The 15,947-nt window shown below is 33.3% G+C and overlaps 2 protein-coding genes across 4 annotated transcripts in view; one reads left to right on the forward strand and one right to left on the reverse strand.

The window, feature by feature from the left end:
• The window catches only part of LOC137398898 (uncharacterized), a 194,923-nt gene that overhangs the window by 9,210 nt on the left and 169,766 nt on the right, over positions 1 to 15,947 (forward strand). The gene's annotated exons all lie outside the window — the stretch shown is intronic.
• The window catches only part of LOC137398899 (sulfotransferase 1A1-like), a 209,476-nt gene continuing 204,965 nt past the window's right edge, over positions 11,437 to 15,947 (reverse strand). Inside the window, exons 5-7 of one of the 3 annotated variants that reach the window (XM_068085064.1) lie at positions 14,633 to 14,688; positions 12,679 to 12,821; positions 11,437 to 11,929 (exon numbers count right to left, since the gene is read on the reverse strand). In XM_068085064.1, coding sequence (XP_067941165.1) covers positions 12,804 to 12,821; positions 14,633 to 14,688 — 74 coding nt within the window. In that variant the 3' untranslated portion in view covers positions 11,437 to 11,929; positions 12,679 to 12,803. Of the gene's footprint in view, positions 11,930 to 12,678; positions 12,851 to 13,230; positions 13,309 to 14,618; positions 14,689 to 15,947 lie in introns of those variants that run through there. The other 2 variants (XM_068085066.1, XM_068085065.1) reach the window with 2 other exon arrangements.

The following is a 15,947-nucleotide window of genomic DNA, read 5'->3' on the forward strand; positions in this document are numbered from 1 at the left end:
GATAACTCCTTTTTGATTGTACACATTTGAGTTATTATCATTGCGATCACTGGTTTATTATAGATAAAGGATGAAAAGCCTTCAATTTTAATGTAAATAAACGTTTTTGCTTTTTTCCTCATTGCAACATCTTTTTCATAACTTCATATGAAATTTTAGCAAGACTAGAAAGTCATCTACCAATGATGTGACTGATTAGCATTCGGCTTGCAGCAATTTCAGGAATCCGAAGACACTTCTTTCATACAAAACTAAAACCAATCTTCTCATATTTTCCTCTATTTATCTCGTTTCCTCTCCACCTTTAAATCTTGTCATAACCAGTGTTCTAATTTGCTCAGGTACAAAGCATAATGGTTGTGTGTCAAAAAATATGGTGAATATATGGCTTCCTAGCTATTCCAATTGAAAATTCAGTAATGCTGTTTCCCTTTATGAAGTTCTTAAATGGTTATTGTTTGTCGATACTGTGAATCATTTCAACACAATTGAATAATTCAGCTCACCTTTTTAGTGTGAGTTTACTTAGGGATGAAATTGCACAAAACAAAGATATTTTGTCAAAAAGTATCAAATTTTTTCTATCATTTGCAATTGTTTTTCATGTTTGAGTTAATCTGACTGCGTAAATGTTTGAAAATTAAAATGAACAAAAATTGATTGCGGCTAAATTGTTAATGTCTCTGATTAAAATATGTAAGAATGTGATTATGACTTCTATAGTTGCAAATGGATCAACAGCAAGGAGATGTGTAAAGTTATGGCCACCCGTAATGAATTATTCGTTCATTCTTACCAAAGTCACTAAATGAACATAATTGCCTGAGTTGTGCATGCGCACCGAAACCGTCGACAAAGCGCTTTCAATTAGTTGAACAAACTATTAGCGAGCGCAAATTTAGCGGCCTTTGCCACTGGTGTAGTCCAAGACGTTTACAGCAATACACAATAAAAGTATCAGCGCAATTCAACCTAATGCATATGATCCAAATGCCTAGATGCGAAAATGGCAAATGTTTCTACAACAAAAAGTTTGCAGCTAAAAAAATGTTATGATTGAAAAAGAAACGATTTGTAGCCATAGTGTCCGAATGATGAAGAATCAACAGTAGCGCAATTTAAGTAGTGTAATCTAGGCAGTTGTATAGTATGTACTATGTCAAGCTGTTCTCATACTTTTATTGTGTGCCGTTATACATGTCTTGGACTACATAAATTGTAAAAACAGCTTGATTAGTGCTGCTAATAATTTACCAATTAAGCCAATTAAAAACGTTCTATCGACCATTTTGGTGTTCATGCACAGCTCAAAAAATTCTGCGAATTTTGGCCGAACAATTCGTTCATTTCATGATGTCCGTCGGAATGAACAAAAAATTTGTTACATGTAGCTGTACCTTAACGCTGTGACTGGAACGCAATAACAAATGTCAAATATGGCAACATAAGTGGCTAATGACATCATTTTACACTTTTTTCTTTGAGCCTTTTAAACATGATGAAATAAACATAAACATTTACTCCATCATAAAAAAACCACCTAAAGATTTTCTACAAAAATCTACCAATATTTTGGGCAAGTCTATTTTTAAGTATAGTGGATGCTTTTACAACATAAAGAATCGGTGCCAGGAACGTTTATGTTATATGGGTTTCAAGTTATGCAAACAGTAAAATACATGTTACTTGCCTTATCGGTTTGAACATCTTTGTAAACTCATCATTTTGGCCAAACGAAAAGAAAAACATGAGACCCTTCTTTTTAAATTGGGGCTGCCTCATAAATGCAGCAGCATTATTGGTTTGCATCAATAACTTTCCCTTTATTCTGATCAATTTCACTGGTTTCACAGACCATGTTCACGAGATAACACGATGAGATCAGATGTTCACCAGATCATGTTCACACCAGCAACTTTACGGCAAATTGATCGAGAGTGCTAACCTTTGACGATCATTTAAAACGGTTTGTTTATTATTTCTAAACAGCAAAGTCTATTGTACAAAGTTAAGCTAATAACCAAATATTTATACGTTCACAATAAAGCAAAACCAAAACAAATATTTATAATAAATAGAGTACTGCTGCATGTTTATCATCTATCTGTATCCAGGAGTCAAAGTTGTGATAGAAGATAACTTCTGACAATACTACAACTCTTGATGATCAGAGTTTTAGACAGACGATGTAAAACCTGCACAAAATGAACACCTTTAAAAATTGCACAGTTAACAATAGCACAGCTGACAATAGCACAGCTGACAATAGGACAGCTACCTATTATTTATTTTCTCGTTGCAATCTAACATTATATTACCACAAACGAGAAGGTCAAGGATGATGTATATATAATCTATATAAAGTAAAAAATTTTCACTCAAGTGTGCTGAGATAGGTTATCATTCGAATTGATTATGAGAGGTCACCCGGCATGACGTGCTAAGTTAAATTGAACGTTTTATGTAGTATGAAGCATAAACTTAACATGAATTATTTACGTTATCTGGAATTTACGCTTTAGGAGTTATGCATTATATGAACAGGTACTGTATTGTCAGAATCAGATCAGGAAACGTACATGTATAACAATTTAAATTAAAGATATTATTTTAGCACATTATTTTCAAAAGATTTGCTGGAAGCGTGATAAGGACATAAGAGGAGTTAAAGGTTTTTTGGCCCTAAATCTAATAATGCTTGCATTTAACTCTTTTGCTACCGTAAACCAATGTATCGGCTTATTAATAGGGTTTCACTTTTCTTTTTATTACGAAGCCCAAACATTAGCTAGAACAATCAAATTTGCCTTTAATGAATCGAAATTGTTGCCAATCGTGTAAACAATAGAGATTTTTTGACTTCCCAATTCATTTTTTTTTAAACGGAAAAAACAGATCTTCATTGTAACGGCAATAAGAAACACACTGCGCTGAAAACGGCAGAAATTTTCCAAAAGTGGGAGTAACTAAATAATGTTATACTTATTTGGAAAATAATGTGTTGTGAATAAAATGAATTTTACAGTAAAGCGATAACCGTTTTGATTCTTGAGATATTGGTTAAATACCAGGGGTTTATTGGCTTGCTCTAAAATCTGTTTGAATTGGTTCGAGCCAAATAATCCTTCGGTCAGAATTTAATGCGGTAGTTAAAGAATTAAATCAGAATTATTATTTCATTAACAATTGTGGAAACTGTGATAATGTGCTATGGAATCATTTAATTGTAAAGCAATATTTTTCTGAGCAGCACCAATGGTCTTGTTGAAATCGGATTATCACTGATAGTCAAAAACATAATGCGTAAAAATAATTAACATTCATACAAACAAATCACACTTCTGTTTTCCTACTATATATATAATAGTTAATAACAACAAATATTCAAACAATAGAAACAACACTGATAAAAGTCTATTAAAATATTTAGAGTTTTTGATGGATTGATCAGACACAAATGTTCATCACTAATTAAGGGATTTTCAAGTAACCTTTTTGTGAAGGAGTTCAACATCAATACTAAATTAAAAGTATCATGATCTCTTAAGTTTCAGCTGTTTTTGTAATCACTTGTATCTAGCGTAAAACCTAGGTTTCAGTGCCCCTTCATTCAAATGTTATCTCTAAAAAAAACGCTACTAGATGAAAAAGGTTGCAAAATATGCTGCCACTCTTCAATTAAATGCCACACCTAATATATTGTTAATTGGACATTCTGCATATGTGATCTTTATTAATCTACTGGCCGTTCTACCCGGTGTTGCCCGGGTAAGAAAAAAGTATTTGGACAGAAAATTGATTTGTTTTTTGTATATGACAACAATTGCTATTCTAACTTTCAAACTACATATCATGAGAGAAATGATCTGCGTAGTTCAGTTGAATTAGGAGAGAAAATAAAATCTACTGAAAAAGGTTTTCAAACTTTGTCAAACAACTGTAACTTTCAAACAACATATCATGAGGAAAAGGTTTTGTGCAGGACAACTGAATTAAAAATAAATAAAACCGCTGTAAAGGTTTTCAAACAGCTGTAAGTTTAAAATTTCATAACTTAAAAGAAATGTTTCGTCGAAACAAATTACAAAGAAAACAAAAATCCAATAGTGTTTAAATGTAAATGTAAACTCATTAGAGAGTAATGGCTAAATATATTCTATTTGGTTACGATTACACTCAAAAGTATTTTTCATAAAGTTATATGATTTCAGTTCTTTCATTGTTGGCATGCCGAAATTGGCTGGCAAAAATATTGTAGGCTATAATACATGTACATAGGGTCGAATAGCAACCCATAGTCATTATCTATTGCAATCACCTCTTAGTAAAAATTATCATCATTTTAAATCGTTCCCAAATACTATGTTAGCTTTGGTAACTGTAGGTACCTACAATGACTTAAGTGCATTTTTGGTTGTTGTTTGCAAGCTATAACATTACAATGTACGTACTACGCAGAGAGTTTTTACCTTTGAGACAGACATGCAGCCCAAACGCTAAATTTACCTTAAATGAATTTAATTTACTAAACACATATTTGAAAGAAATTTTAGTATTTATTTTAGTAAATTTCAAACTGTTACAAGAAATTTTATTATTTACATCAGCGAATCGTGTTTATTATAACAGACATCAGATGTACCGGATAACAGATACAGATAACTCACCATGGAAAATTTAGTGAGGGTATCTTTAAATAGCTTATATAATCGGTACACTAATAACCAAATTTGAAGTTCAAAATAAATTATTGGTGATTTCGTTGACAGCAGAAGTTTGCCCAAACAAAAAAAACGAAGAAGCATAGCGTTGCATATACCTAGTTCCCAAAATATTTCTAAACAAGGCATTGCAGCGTGTGGAGGCAATGCCAAAATAACTAGCATGAGTATGGGACATGCGGTATATGAAACAGTTATGATTACTAGGTCAATCTAGCTCAGTGGTAGAGCGTCTGGATAAGAAACTTGTGGAAGCGATTGTTGTAAGTTCAACTCCATCAGAAAGCAGAACTTCAATGTCAAGATTTTAATATCTATATAAGCTAGAATGCAGACAGGCAGATCCACAGCTAAAATTTGGTAAATATATATATATATATATATATATATACAGTAGATGCAGTATGAACAGTCTCTTGCATGAAAGTGCTCAATATTAAAATAGAGCGATGTAAAATTGAGTAAAATTACTGATGATTATTGCATGGCAATATGAAACTATTAGTAATAAAGTTGTTTTAAACTTAACTTTAACTTTCATTTTTACTCAATTTTATATATATATATATATATATATATATATATATATATATATATATATATATATATATATATATATACACACATGTATATAGATAATAAAAGTTGATTAGTAAAATATTTCCCCAAATGTCAAATGATGACTAAATAAAATCAATAAGAATTAATTATTTTATTTCAACCTTGGTTTTAGACTGTGTGAAGTCATTCGAAGTCATTAGAGTTTAAATTCAATCCACTGCCCTCTGAATCATTCATAAGGAATGTACAACCTATTGTGAAAGTTTAAAACGTCTTCATGTCTAATGAAAATACTATTTAAGAAAAGCATATGGCGTAGTAACAGCCTTTGTTATAGAGGAAAACAGTCCGCTTTCTTACTCAAAACTCTTTTGGTATTTTTTTCAATACTTTGATAGAGGCACCATCAAAGTTATTACACCATTGATGCCTCAATTTCTCTACTGGCTCTTTCAACTTTCTATTATCCCTGCACATCTCCTCAGCCTAATAGCAACACAAGCAGTTACAGTGTGGATAGAGTGATATAATGAATAAAAACAACTGGTAGTGGAAAAGTAAGAAAAGGGGAAAAAAGATAATTGAACTTTCTTTGTCAGTTTGGCCTGCACACTAGAAAGCACTTAAGCAATGTGTCTGGCTTTTTCACAATTTATTCAAGTTCTGTCTGTCTCTCTAACAATTGATTAACTTTCAGCCCAAGCTAAGACAATTCTTTCTCAGGGATAATCATTCCCTAAAGGGCAGTCATAAAATACATTGTCAAATCAATAACTAATTATCTAATAACATGGTAGTTCAAAAAGTGAGATGTTATGTATGGGAAAAAATGCAGTGCATGTTATGGTCATTTATTTTAGTATCGAGTTTTTAGACATAACAGATATGCTATGGAATGCATCTGCCAGATTGTTTTATACAAACAATGGAATGATTTTGACTATTAAATTTATTCAGAAATTTGAACAAGACTAACCGCACAATCTATTAACCTCTTAAGAGTTGTTCAAAGAGATCGACTTACAAATATGGATTTCCTAGCGGCTTTTTTCAAGACCCAAAATATCTATTATAGCCCAAGTTTTAGCATTTGAAGCACATGTTTCCAGTTGATATCTTGCAATGCCATTACTATTTATGCAGATTTTACGAATTGAAAAAACTGAAAAAAACTAAAACTTTTATAATTAAATAAAATTATAATTAAATTACAAATTGGTAATGTTTTATACGGGAATATGGGAAAATAATTCTCAGTTTATGAGCAAAATTATGAAAAAGCATTCCTTGTTTTGCACTGCATATAAAAATGGATACTTTTAGTTTTTTTATCTTGTGTGCATGAGAAAAATACAAAATGATCTTAAAACAGCAGATGGGAGTAGTAGAACATTACACATAAACTGATGTAGTTATTTCATTATATAAATAGGTCATTCATTTGTGTCAGAATTGATTACCTTTATACTCTATGTTTATTCAAACAAGAAAAGATGTAAGTTCATGCACAAGTAAGCTTTTAGTAAAAATATATGATTTATTACCCTGTTTAGACCTTCCTTTGTAAACATAATTGTTTGAATTAGAAGATAACTTCAAACAATCCGCTTTTATTGAAATAAATGTTTTAGCAATTTCTTTTATCTTAAAAACTCCTTTCTGCTGCAAAAGAGTTTGGGGCATTGATGCAGATCGTAATAAACCGACAAGTATTAAACATGCAAATTTTGGTATGCTTTTTTGCAACACAATAATAATGTCAAAATTAGAAACTGCTTCTCAAGTGAGAAGTCCATTGAATGGATCAGAAAGCAATATACCCACAGTGCCTTTCAATTCTATCAGCCTAGTGAGGTGGTACTCATTTTTATCAAGATTGAGTATGCCTTCACTGATCGCGGATTCATAAACCAAAACAGACATTAAAGGAAAATCGCTTTTTTTCCAAAATATTAAAAGTTAATTGGCTTGTGAAAATTAAACTACTCGCTTTTAAATGTCAATATTTCAAAATTGTTTGAAAGGTAAAATAGTGTCAGATAGTCTATAGGAGTAGATTGCAAGGTAGGATCAACAGTATTGGTGTCATGTCTCTTGTCATGTGTGATGTTCAATATTAAAGTTCGATTTGTTTTGATTTCTAATCAGCTATTCAAAATCAAGGAGTTATCTACTCATGACAAAGGTAAAACATCAAAAAGAACAAAACAAATACTTGCTATTAATATTTAGTGCCAAATCCTTCTATTAGTGGACATAATTTTCCTCTCAAAAAAAATTTAGATAGATGGATGGCTAAACCTTGTGGCTCCTGATATAAAGTTTCTGTTACCATCAAACCTAATAAAACAGATAACGGAAGACTGCGGATCAACTGTAATGTGGTGTTTTCAAGTTTTCAGTTTGTTATGAAAAGGGTTCTGTTGCTTTACCGGGTTTGAACCCGCAGGAATCTTACACCCAAAATGAGAATCATAGATGTGTACCATCAAACGATTAATGATGGTCAGGGCAGTTTGAAAAAGTTTTAAAAAGGCTGGTTAAAAGCGGTAGTGAGAGCGAAAAAAAAAGTGCAAAGAAAAAGAGAATGAAAACAAAATGAAGACAAAATTAGAGCTAGCACCTATTTTATGTGGGAATCTAAACCACACCTTAAAAATCAACATTTGTTTTAGGTGTGCGGTAAGTAAGCAAAATTCATTTCAGTTAAATGTAAAGCTTATGTTATGTTACATACCGTCATTAAAGTGTAGCGTACCAAATGTGTTAATGTGAGGCCTCTTTTACACCCCTTTTATCTGTTCTGTTTGTTTAGAAAGTATGAGCTTCATGCAGTATTTCACATAACATGTTACATCTCATTGCAGAATGTAACCAGTTGATATTTGTTACTTTGTGAGCATTGGTAGTAAACTAGACCAACTAAAACGCGTTCCATCACAATATCTTGTTTTAGGGGTTGTTTTCAAAGTATTGAAACAAAATAATTTTTATTTTGTTATTTCATATCAGAAATATTGCATTAAGATACAAAAGAATTGATATACAAGTTCAGTTCTAAAACGCATTAAGATCAAATTTTGAGCTAAACTTTGTTAAAATGCACTGTTAGATAATTCTTAATAAGGTTACTAGGCTTGACCAAGATCTGAATCCGGGATCTCTCGCACCCAACACTAAAAGCATACCTTGAACAACCATGAATGATAACAGCAAGCCCGTATTCTCTGAGGCGGCTGGCCGGCTGAGCCGCCTCAACAATTTGGGAATTTTTCACGACTAAGTACAGTTAAACTCGGATAACTCGATGAAACTTTACGGATTTGTTAAAATGTTAAAATGAACGGATTTGTTTGGTCAGTTCCAACGCACTGATAAATTGCTTCAGATAACTCAACCTCAACATCATTTACATAAACAGTTATTTGCCCAACAGTTATGGAGATGGTTTTTATTGCTGTAGAATATCACTTGTTCCAAGCCATAGAGATAAATATCAACCTTTAGTAGTTCTTAGTCGTCGTTATTATCATCAGCGGCAAAATATTCTTGTTAACAACCTTTATGAAGGTTTGCAAAATGTCAAGTTTTAACAAACATCCGCTTGGCCATGTCTCATCAAAAGCGTGAAAACCTTTGAATGAACTTAAAATAAAATCGGCAAAATTGATATTTGTAAATACGCTCAAAAAAAAAAGATCTTTTTTTTCTGAGTGTTTTAACTGCGGTCAAGTTTTGCCTATTCAATCTAAAAACCTCCCGGCAGTCACATCACCTAAAACAAAACAAATCTCAAAAAATTAAAAAATTGTTGATACTTTTAGAGAAAATGATTAAACCTTCACATGAGAGGCCCGGCTGACGCCCTACACGAGAAAAACCTGTTGGGGGCCTTACACCGCCCCCAGGTGTTCATAACTAGTCACCTAACATTAGCTGCCCCAACTTACGACCTGTGAATACAGGCCTGGATAACACAGAAGGCTACTAGTATAATTCAATGTCAAATAATTGCATTATGCAACTGCTGCAATAATTGAATTATTCTAAATATAATTCAACGTTGCAATAGTCATGAACAGGTTCAGTTAAAAGAGCTAATGATTCTTCTACCTCTTTGAAAATTTTATCGCCTTTTGCAATCACTCAAATTAGGCATTAGTTACCCAAGCAGCAAATACATGTATGTTCTGTGACAATGAAAGATTCTCACAAGACTGCAGACTAGTCATGTACCCAAAATGTAATACTTAACATAAAATGAATTTATTTAAAGACAACACCCAGCAGAAAAATGGATAGTGTAAACAGCTCCAATTTGTCAATTTCGTTCAGACCAATTATCCTGATAAGAGTGACAACTCAAAATTATAATTTGTTAAAATAAATAATATTAGTTAATATATACCTGGGTTAGGGCTAAAACTCTGAATGTATCACTTACCCTGTAGGTCATCATTGCTGCCTATCACGATAAGTTTAGCATACTAGTGGGAAGCCATTCTTGGTGCAGAAACCGGAAAGTACAGCATGGCCCCTTTAGGATGCCAGTTGAAATGTATCATAGGCTCGTGCAACTTGGTCTGTTGAGTAGTTAGAATTTATATGTCAAAGTAGCCGAGTGTAACCATCTAGAGAACCTTCTGAAACAAAATGTTACAAAAGACATAAACAATGATTGAATTAAAAAGCTGAGGAATTCAAGCGTAAGCAAATCGTTCAAACTGTCAGCATAAGGAAATGATAATTCACCCTACTCATTTTTAGCATAACACTTTCTGTGTGATAAATAATATATTAGCATGTGCTCATTTCAAAGGATTGTAAACTAGTAAGTTGCCTGTAGATTAATTATCATTTGCTGGGTCAACCATGTCTGCAGCCATCCCTAGCAAAAGATGACGCAACTTATAATACAATAATGTTTTGCTGATATAAGTATTTTTAAGCATTCTTCACTACAGCGACCTCTCAACTATGCCATTTTAGCTCCAAAATTAGGCGACTATTATTTCTTATTTTTAGTTGAACTAACCAAGCCCTCAAATATTATTCTGTACCAGAATAACTAGGTTTATGATTTTCAGTGGTTCTTACGTCTTTTTAATGGGGAGCTTCAATAGTAAAACATCACGAACGCCTGTAGCCAACATGGAGAAATGGGACCTATATAGTTCAGTTCTCCGTCTATTGAACATAGATAATTGATAATGAAGAATAACTTCAAAAAGTCTGGAGGATAAGTTTCAAAAGAAGCTTTATCAGTTTATAATTGGTGTTGCCTGCCATAAACGACTTCCAGTTTGCAGTGAGAACACGCATTACTTAGTGGAAAAGAATATAATTTTAACTCAGGAACAGAACAATGACATCATTAAGAATCATTAGATACTAAAATACACTTAGCCTAACCTTGCTTTATTAAATATGTTTCTATGAGAGGGGAGTGAGTCATACCTACAAGTATGAAATACAAAGACAACCGATGTCAGAGCCGAGGCAGCTTTTTGGCTCTCTGCCTGGTTCCATATCAAACTAAATATAAACAAATTAAATACTTACTAGTTTAGCTGATAGCAATGAAGATGGAGGTAAGCAGCCGCGCAACTAGTGAGGTCATCTCGGCACATACTTTTCTTGTGAACTTTAAACAGTGATCAACTTTTGTCAATTTGACTTTTAAAAGTTTTGAGCTCTCAGATCACCTCAATTTCTAAAACTGTATCAAATAATAGAAAAATAATGATAGTGTCTACTAATGGGGTGTCCACTGTATAATTGATGAGACTAAATATAGGAGTGTCTACTGTACCATTGGTCAGACTGACCATACGGGTGTCTATAATTGTATCATTGATGAGACTAGTCATAGGGCTGTTTACCTGTATCATTGATCAGACCAACCAAAGGCGTGTCTACTGTATCATCGAGGAGAATGAGGGGAACTCAAAAAATCCATTAGCGATATTTTCATTAGCTGCATGCTGAATAGCTTTCTTTGGATCTTTTATATGGTTCTTTTTACACTGTTTACCAATTTCAAGTGTTTCTCAAGTTGGGAATGTTCCGTAATTTGATGCATTTGCGGTTTTTTTCTCTCACACAATGCTTTAGCTTTGAAATCAAAGGTATTAATGGCACTACATAAGTTTATTTGAATAAAGTAATTTGGTTGCGCAGGCAACAAAAGTCACACAGACAACACATTTAGATAAATAACAATAATTGTTGAATATTGAAAGACTTTTTGTTACAATATGAAAAAAAATATAAAAATTTAAAAACAGTTCTCTAGACAGCTATCAATATCATTCAAATATAATACTAGCCTTGAGCACAAGTCTAGACCCAATTAACCACAATTTCTTCAGTACAAATTAAATTGTTGCCACATAATACCAGCTAGTGTAAAATATATCTTATAAGTAAAACCTATTTACATTTCCTTGTCCGATGCAGAGTGAGCAAGCAGCAGAAGTTAGTAAAATATACAAAACATAGGAATGCAATATGCGCTTTCCAGTTGCATAAGAAAAATCATTTTTATCAGAAAGAGTTGTCCTTTCCACCGGTCCACGTCTCTAAGTACACATCGAGGCACTTTTTGTCAGCAACCGTGAAACTGTTTGTCAAGTCTCCGGTTTTACCTGCAAAAATTATTCATTTATATAAGCAAATTCATACACAATATCAGTAAATACAAGATGCTTGGTAACAAGCATTATTGAGTTGAGAAAAAAGCCACTGCAGGAGAAGCTAACTTATCAGGCAAAGGGAATTGTCTTAACTATTTACCAAACTTGAATGAGTCCATTTCAGACAGTTCTATAGACTATATCATCTCATCTCAGTTTTTGTACGAAGTAAAACTAAAACAAGTTATTTGAGGCATTTTTGGATCCGATTCCGAACACTTCCTGAAAAATCTTGCTCTCATTATCTTCTTTATTGGATCATCCTATGCAGATGATTTTGTTTTTGTTTGTAAAATGATGGATTGTATTTTGTATTTGATGTAGTGTTATATGGTAACAAAGATTTAACAAATTGCTGTGCATTTTAATTTCACAAAATAGAAGTGAAGCTTATTCTGCCATAAGCCGGGTGTCCGGATCTCATGATCTACGCTGAGTGATGCCGATCATAATTTCTAAAAAGAGGTTTTCCAATAGGATTTGCTTTCTCAACCACTCTACATAGACATTTACATAGCTTTGAAGATAGATTTAAAGGTGCCTTGTTGATGTAACATTCACAGACTCATTTAAACCTATGACATGCATAATTACCATAGGAGTTGCCTTCTCAACCACTCTACATAGACATCAATAAAGCTTTTAAGGTAGTTCTCAAGGTGCCTAGCTAATGTAATACCCGCAGACTCATTTATACTTACAACTTTAAGAATAGCTTTGGTATCATAGCCTTGGGTAGACTTTCCTTGTTTCATCTTCAAAAAGCTTGTAGCTTCAGCAATCTCTTGAACTAGTTCTGGAGATCTGTTGGTGCCCATGAACTCATTTAGCTTTTGGCTTTTTCCTATTGGATCGTACAAGCACATATAACTACTGCACAATCAAGAAAAAGATGCCGCTGATGATCTGAATACGACATTTTTCTTTGGAGAGAGATGCACTTGTATACCAGTTTACATTTTAAAAACTGATTTAACGGAAATGAGAATAGATGTTTTATATCAACTGGAATAGTCAGTTTCCATGTGTCAAATTGAGTGGGAGTTACCCGCTGCCGACAAATTTACATTCTACCCTACCAAAGACTCAGAGTTGCACTATATAAAACTTTTAACGGGGGCCGATGTAGTCCTAAACCAAAATTTGTAAAACTAGACTCACTTCGGGGTCACAACCACCATTCAATTCACATGTAGACAACTAGTTGCACTAACTAAGCCAAGATGTCTGAATGCAATTGATCACAATGCTTATTTGGTTTAGCTCCACTGGGGATAGCATAGCTAAGTGTTATTGATTCGCACCAATTAGCAGTGAGTTTTCCTATGATGCTGAAAAGCATAGGAGAAGCACTCTCATAGTGCAAAAGCAGTTTCATAGCAAATAGTGAATGCTTTCACACCGATTTAGCGAAATGAACCATGTTCTATTGCCTTCAAATTTTACCGTTTCTATGAATCAGAGTGAAAGCAACTCCAAATCCATTCGAAGCATGGAAACAGTGTATACGTCTTGCCTTAGCAGTTTGTGCACTGCGCCGGTTGAAGCAACAAATAGTAGAGACACCTAGTTTACCAAATTTTATCATCTATTTCCTTTAATTTATTGTAAAAACTGTTAATAGAATAGCAAAATGGAGTTATGTTATCTTCTTCAATAAAGTCAGCATTGCTTTCTAGTAGCACCAGCCCAATGTTGGCTGCAATCAGCTAAAAGTGACTACAATGAGCCACTCATTAGCCGACAAATTTTACCAAAGTGTAGTGAATGTGTGGCTGATACTTTATCCTTTACATGTATATACTCAACAAACTCAAAGAAGTTCCCAAATGGCCTGTCGTCAGCCTAGAGAAATATTTCAACTTATTTGCTCAGCATAATTTTTTTCAGTTTTTCAATTGGCTGGCCAATCATGTCCCACTACAAGCCAACCAAAAGATTATATATAACATTTCAATTTTTTTCAAAACCAAACTCACTAATATGAAGTTAGACTAGGTAGACTAGTTCACTGAAAATACATTAAAACTATGATTTTTTTTTATTTTATATGATATTGAGCAGAAAACTTGTGAGTTTAAATAGAAAGCTTCTAGCACAAGTGGAGAATCTAGCTAGGCCACCCTGCCTAGTGTAAGTGCATAACAAATATTTTTTTTAAACTACGAAATTAAATTCAAAAGACCCAGCAAAATTATTCAACCTTAAGTTTCTACATTTACAGCAAAATTATTGGACACCTATGATGAAATGATCCAATTTTTAATTCCTAGCATCTAACGATCATGATTTGGAGGAAAAACTAGAATTATTTTCTCACGATAAATCTAACTTCTAGTTTACTTAGGTTATTGAAACTTTAGTAGTAGCCTTATCCATCAGGAAGCAATTATCCTTACCATCACGGATTTGAAGACATTTTGCAATGGTGAATTACTTAAAATGGCTGTTGGCTAACATTTACTTGTACAAAACTTTTTAGAAAATTGCCTATTTTGCTTTTGTGTCAAAAGTCATCTGCAACATACTAAACAAAGTTTCTATGCAGCTAATCTCATTATAAGTGATTTTAGTAACTTTCTAAGGATACAAGGAAATTCCAAGCATGGGAAAGCAACTGCTGTTGTTAAGGACTACACACTTTTAAAATCTTACCATCTGAGACTCCATGTGGAAATGTGATAGGCAAACGTACTTTGGATTTCTCAGAACTAAAATACAGAGGGAAAGAGTAGAAAGAATGTAGTCATGGTAAATCCATAGAGCTAAACATAGAGCTAAATATGCAAAGTTGACAATGAAGGATGTAATAAGATGGTTGCTAAATATTCTGTTGGAGTAACAATAAGCACAGATCTACATATCAATTCAAAACTATGGAAATATAACTCTCTGTAATTGTTTCAAGCAAAAATCAAAAGTTAAAAAGAAGTTATCTTTTCAGAATTTGTTAGTTAGTCAGAGTTAAACGTATGACGTATTAAACGAAAATACAAAATGTTTTGTAGGTGAGAGATTTGTGAGAGCTAAAAGCTGTGGCAATAAAGCGGAGATAATATGGCTGTGCACAAATATTCTATAAAGTGTTCAGGTAGTTGATCACTGTCATTGTTAGAATGTTGGGTTACTAAATCATGAATTAAAACTTGTATGGAAAGGAATAATTCACGTCTAGCAGTAGTTTCCAACAGACAGAAGGACATACACAATCTTATTACAGTAAAGACTTGAAACTTGGTAGAGGCATGGCACCTAGGGACAATGTAAAATTATACATGTGGAGTGTACCATGTACTAGAACCATAAGGTGTACCAATAAAGCGTGTAGAATAACTATATGCTCATTGTTTACTATAATAAGAGCCATGTATGTCCGTCTGAATCTAAAGTTTCATGTAAGTTTGCAGTGCATGATATGTGAAATCTCAGCCATCTACTTTGTGGTCAGATATGCTAATCACTTCTCCAATTGCTCTAACCTCTATCAAAAGCCACAGGCCAGAAGTTGAAACCCTGTCACTGCGGGAATTTTGCAAAACATTGCATTGTGCTGGATTTGAACACACAACCTTCAGCTTAGAGGACTGACACTAACAACTTAGCCAATCGATGAACCACTGACATTCCAAAATAATTTTACATTGAGTTATCACACCTGCTGATCGCTCACAACTCCCCAGATTCCAAAAGTACTACTAAATACAAAACTATAGTACGAGAATGAGTCGGACAGGTGGTTATGTATGCCAATTGTCGCTGGTTTGACTCCTGAACAAAACAATCTACTGCAAAACCTCAAAATGTTGCTGAAAAGATGGATACTGATCGTATTATAGCAATTGTTAGTAACCTGGCCGTCCAGACTGTCATGATGGATTGTCAGGTGTGTCGATAAAACCAAAATAATAAGCATGTTCTAACTATTCCAAAATTTTGAGAGGTGAATGTTTAGCCTAAGTGGTTGTGTGCT

This window comes from Watersipora subatra, chromosome 6 (assembly GCF_963576615.1).
Source record: "Watersipora subatra chromosome 6, tzWatSuba1.1, whole genome shotgun sequence".
NCBI classification, from domain to species: Eukaryota; Metazoa; Bryozoa; class Gymnolaemata; order Cheilostomatida; family Watersiporidae; genus Watersipora; species Watersipora subatra.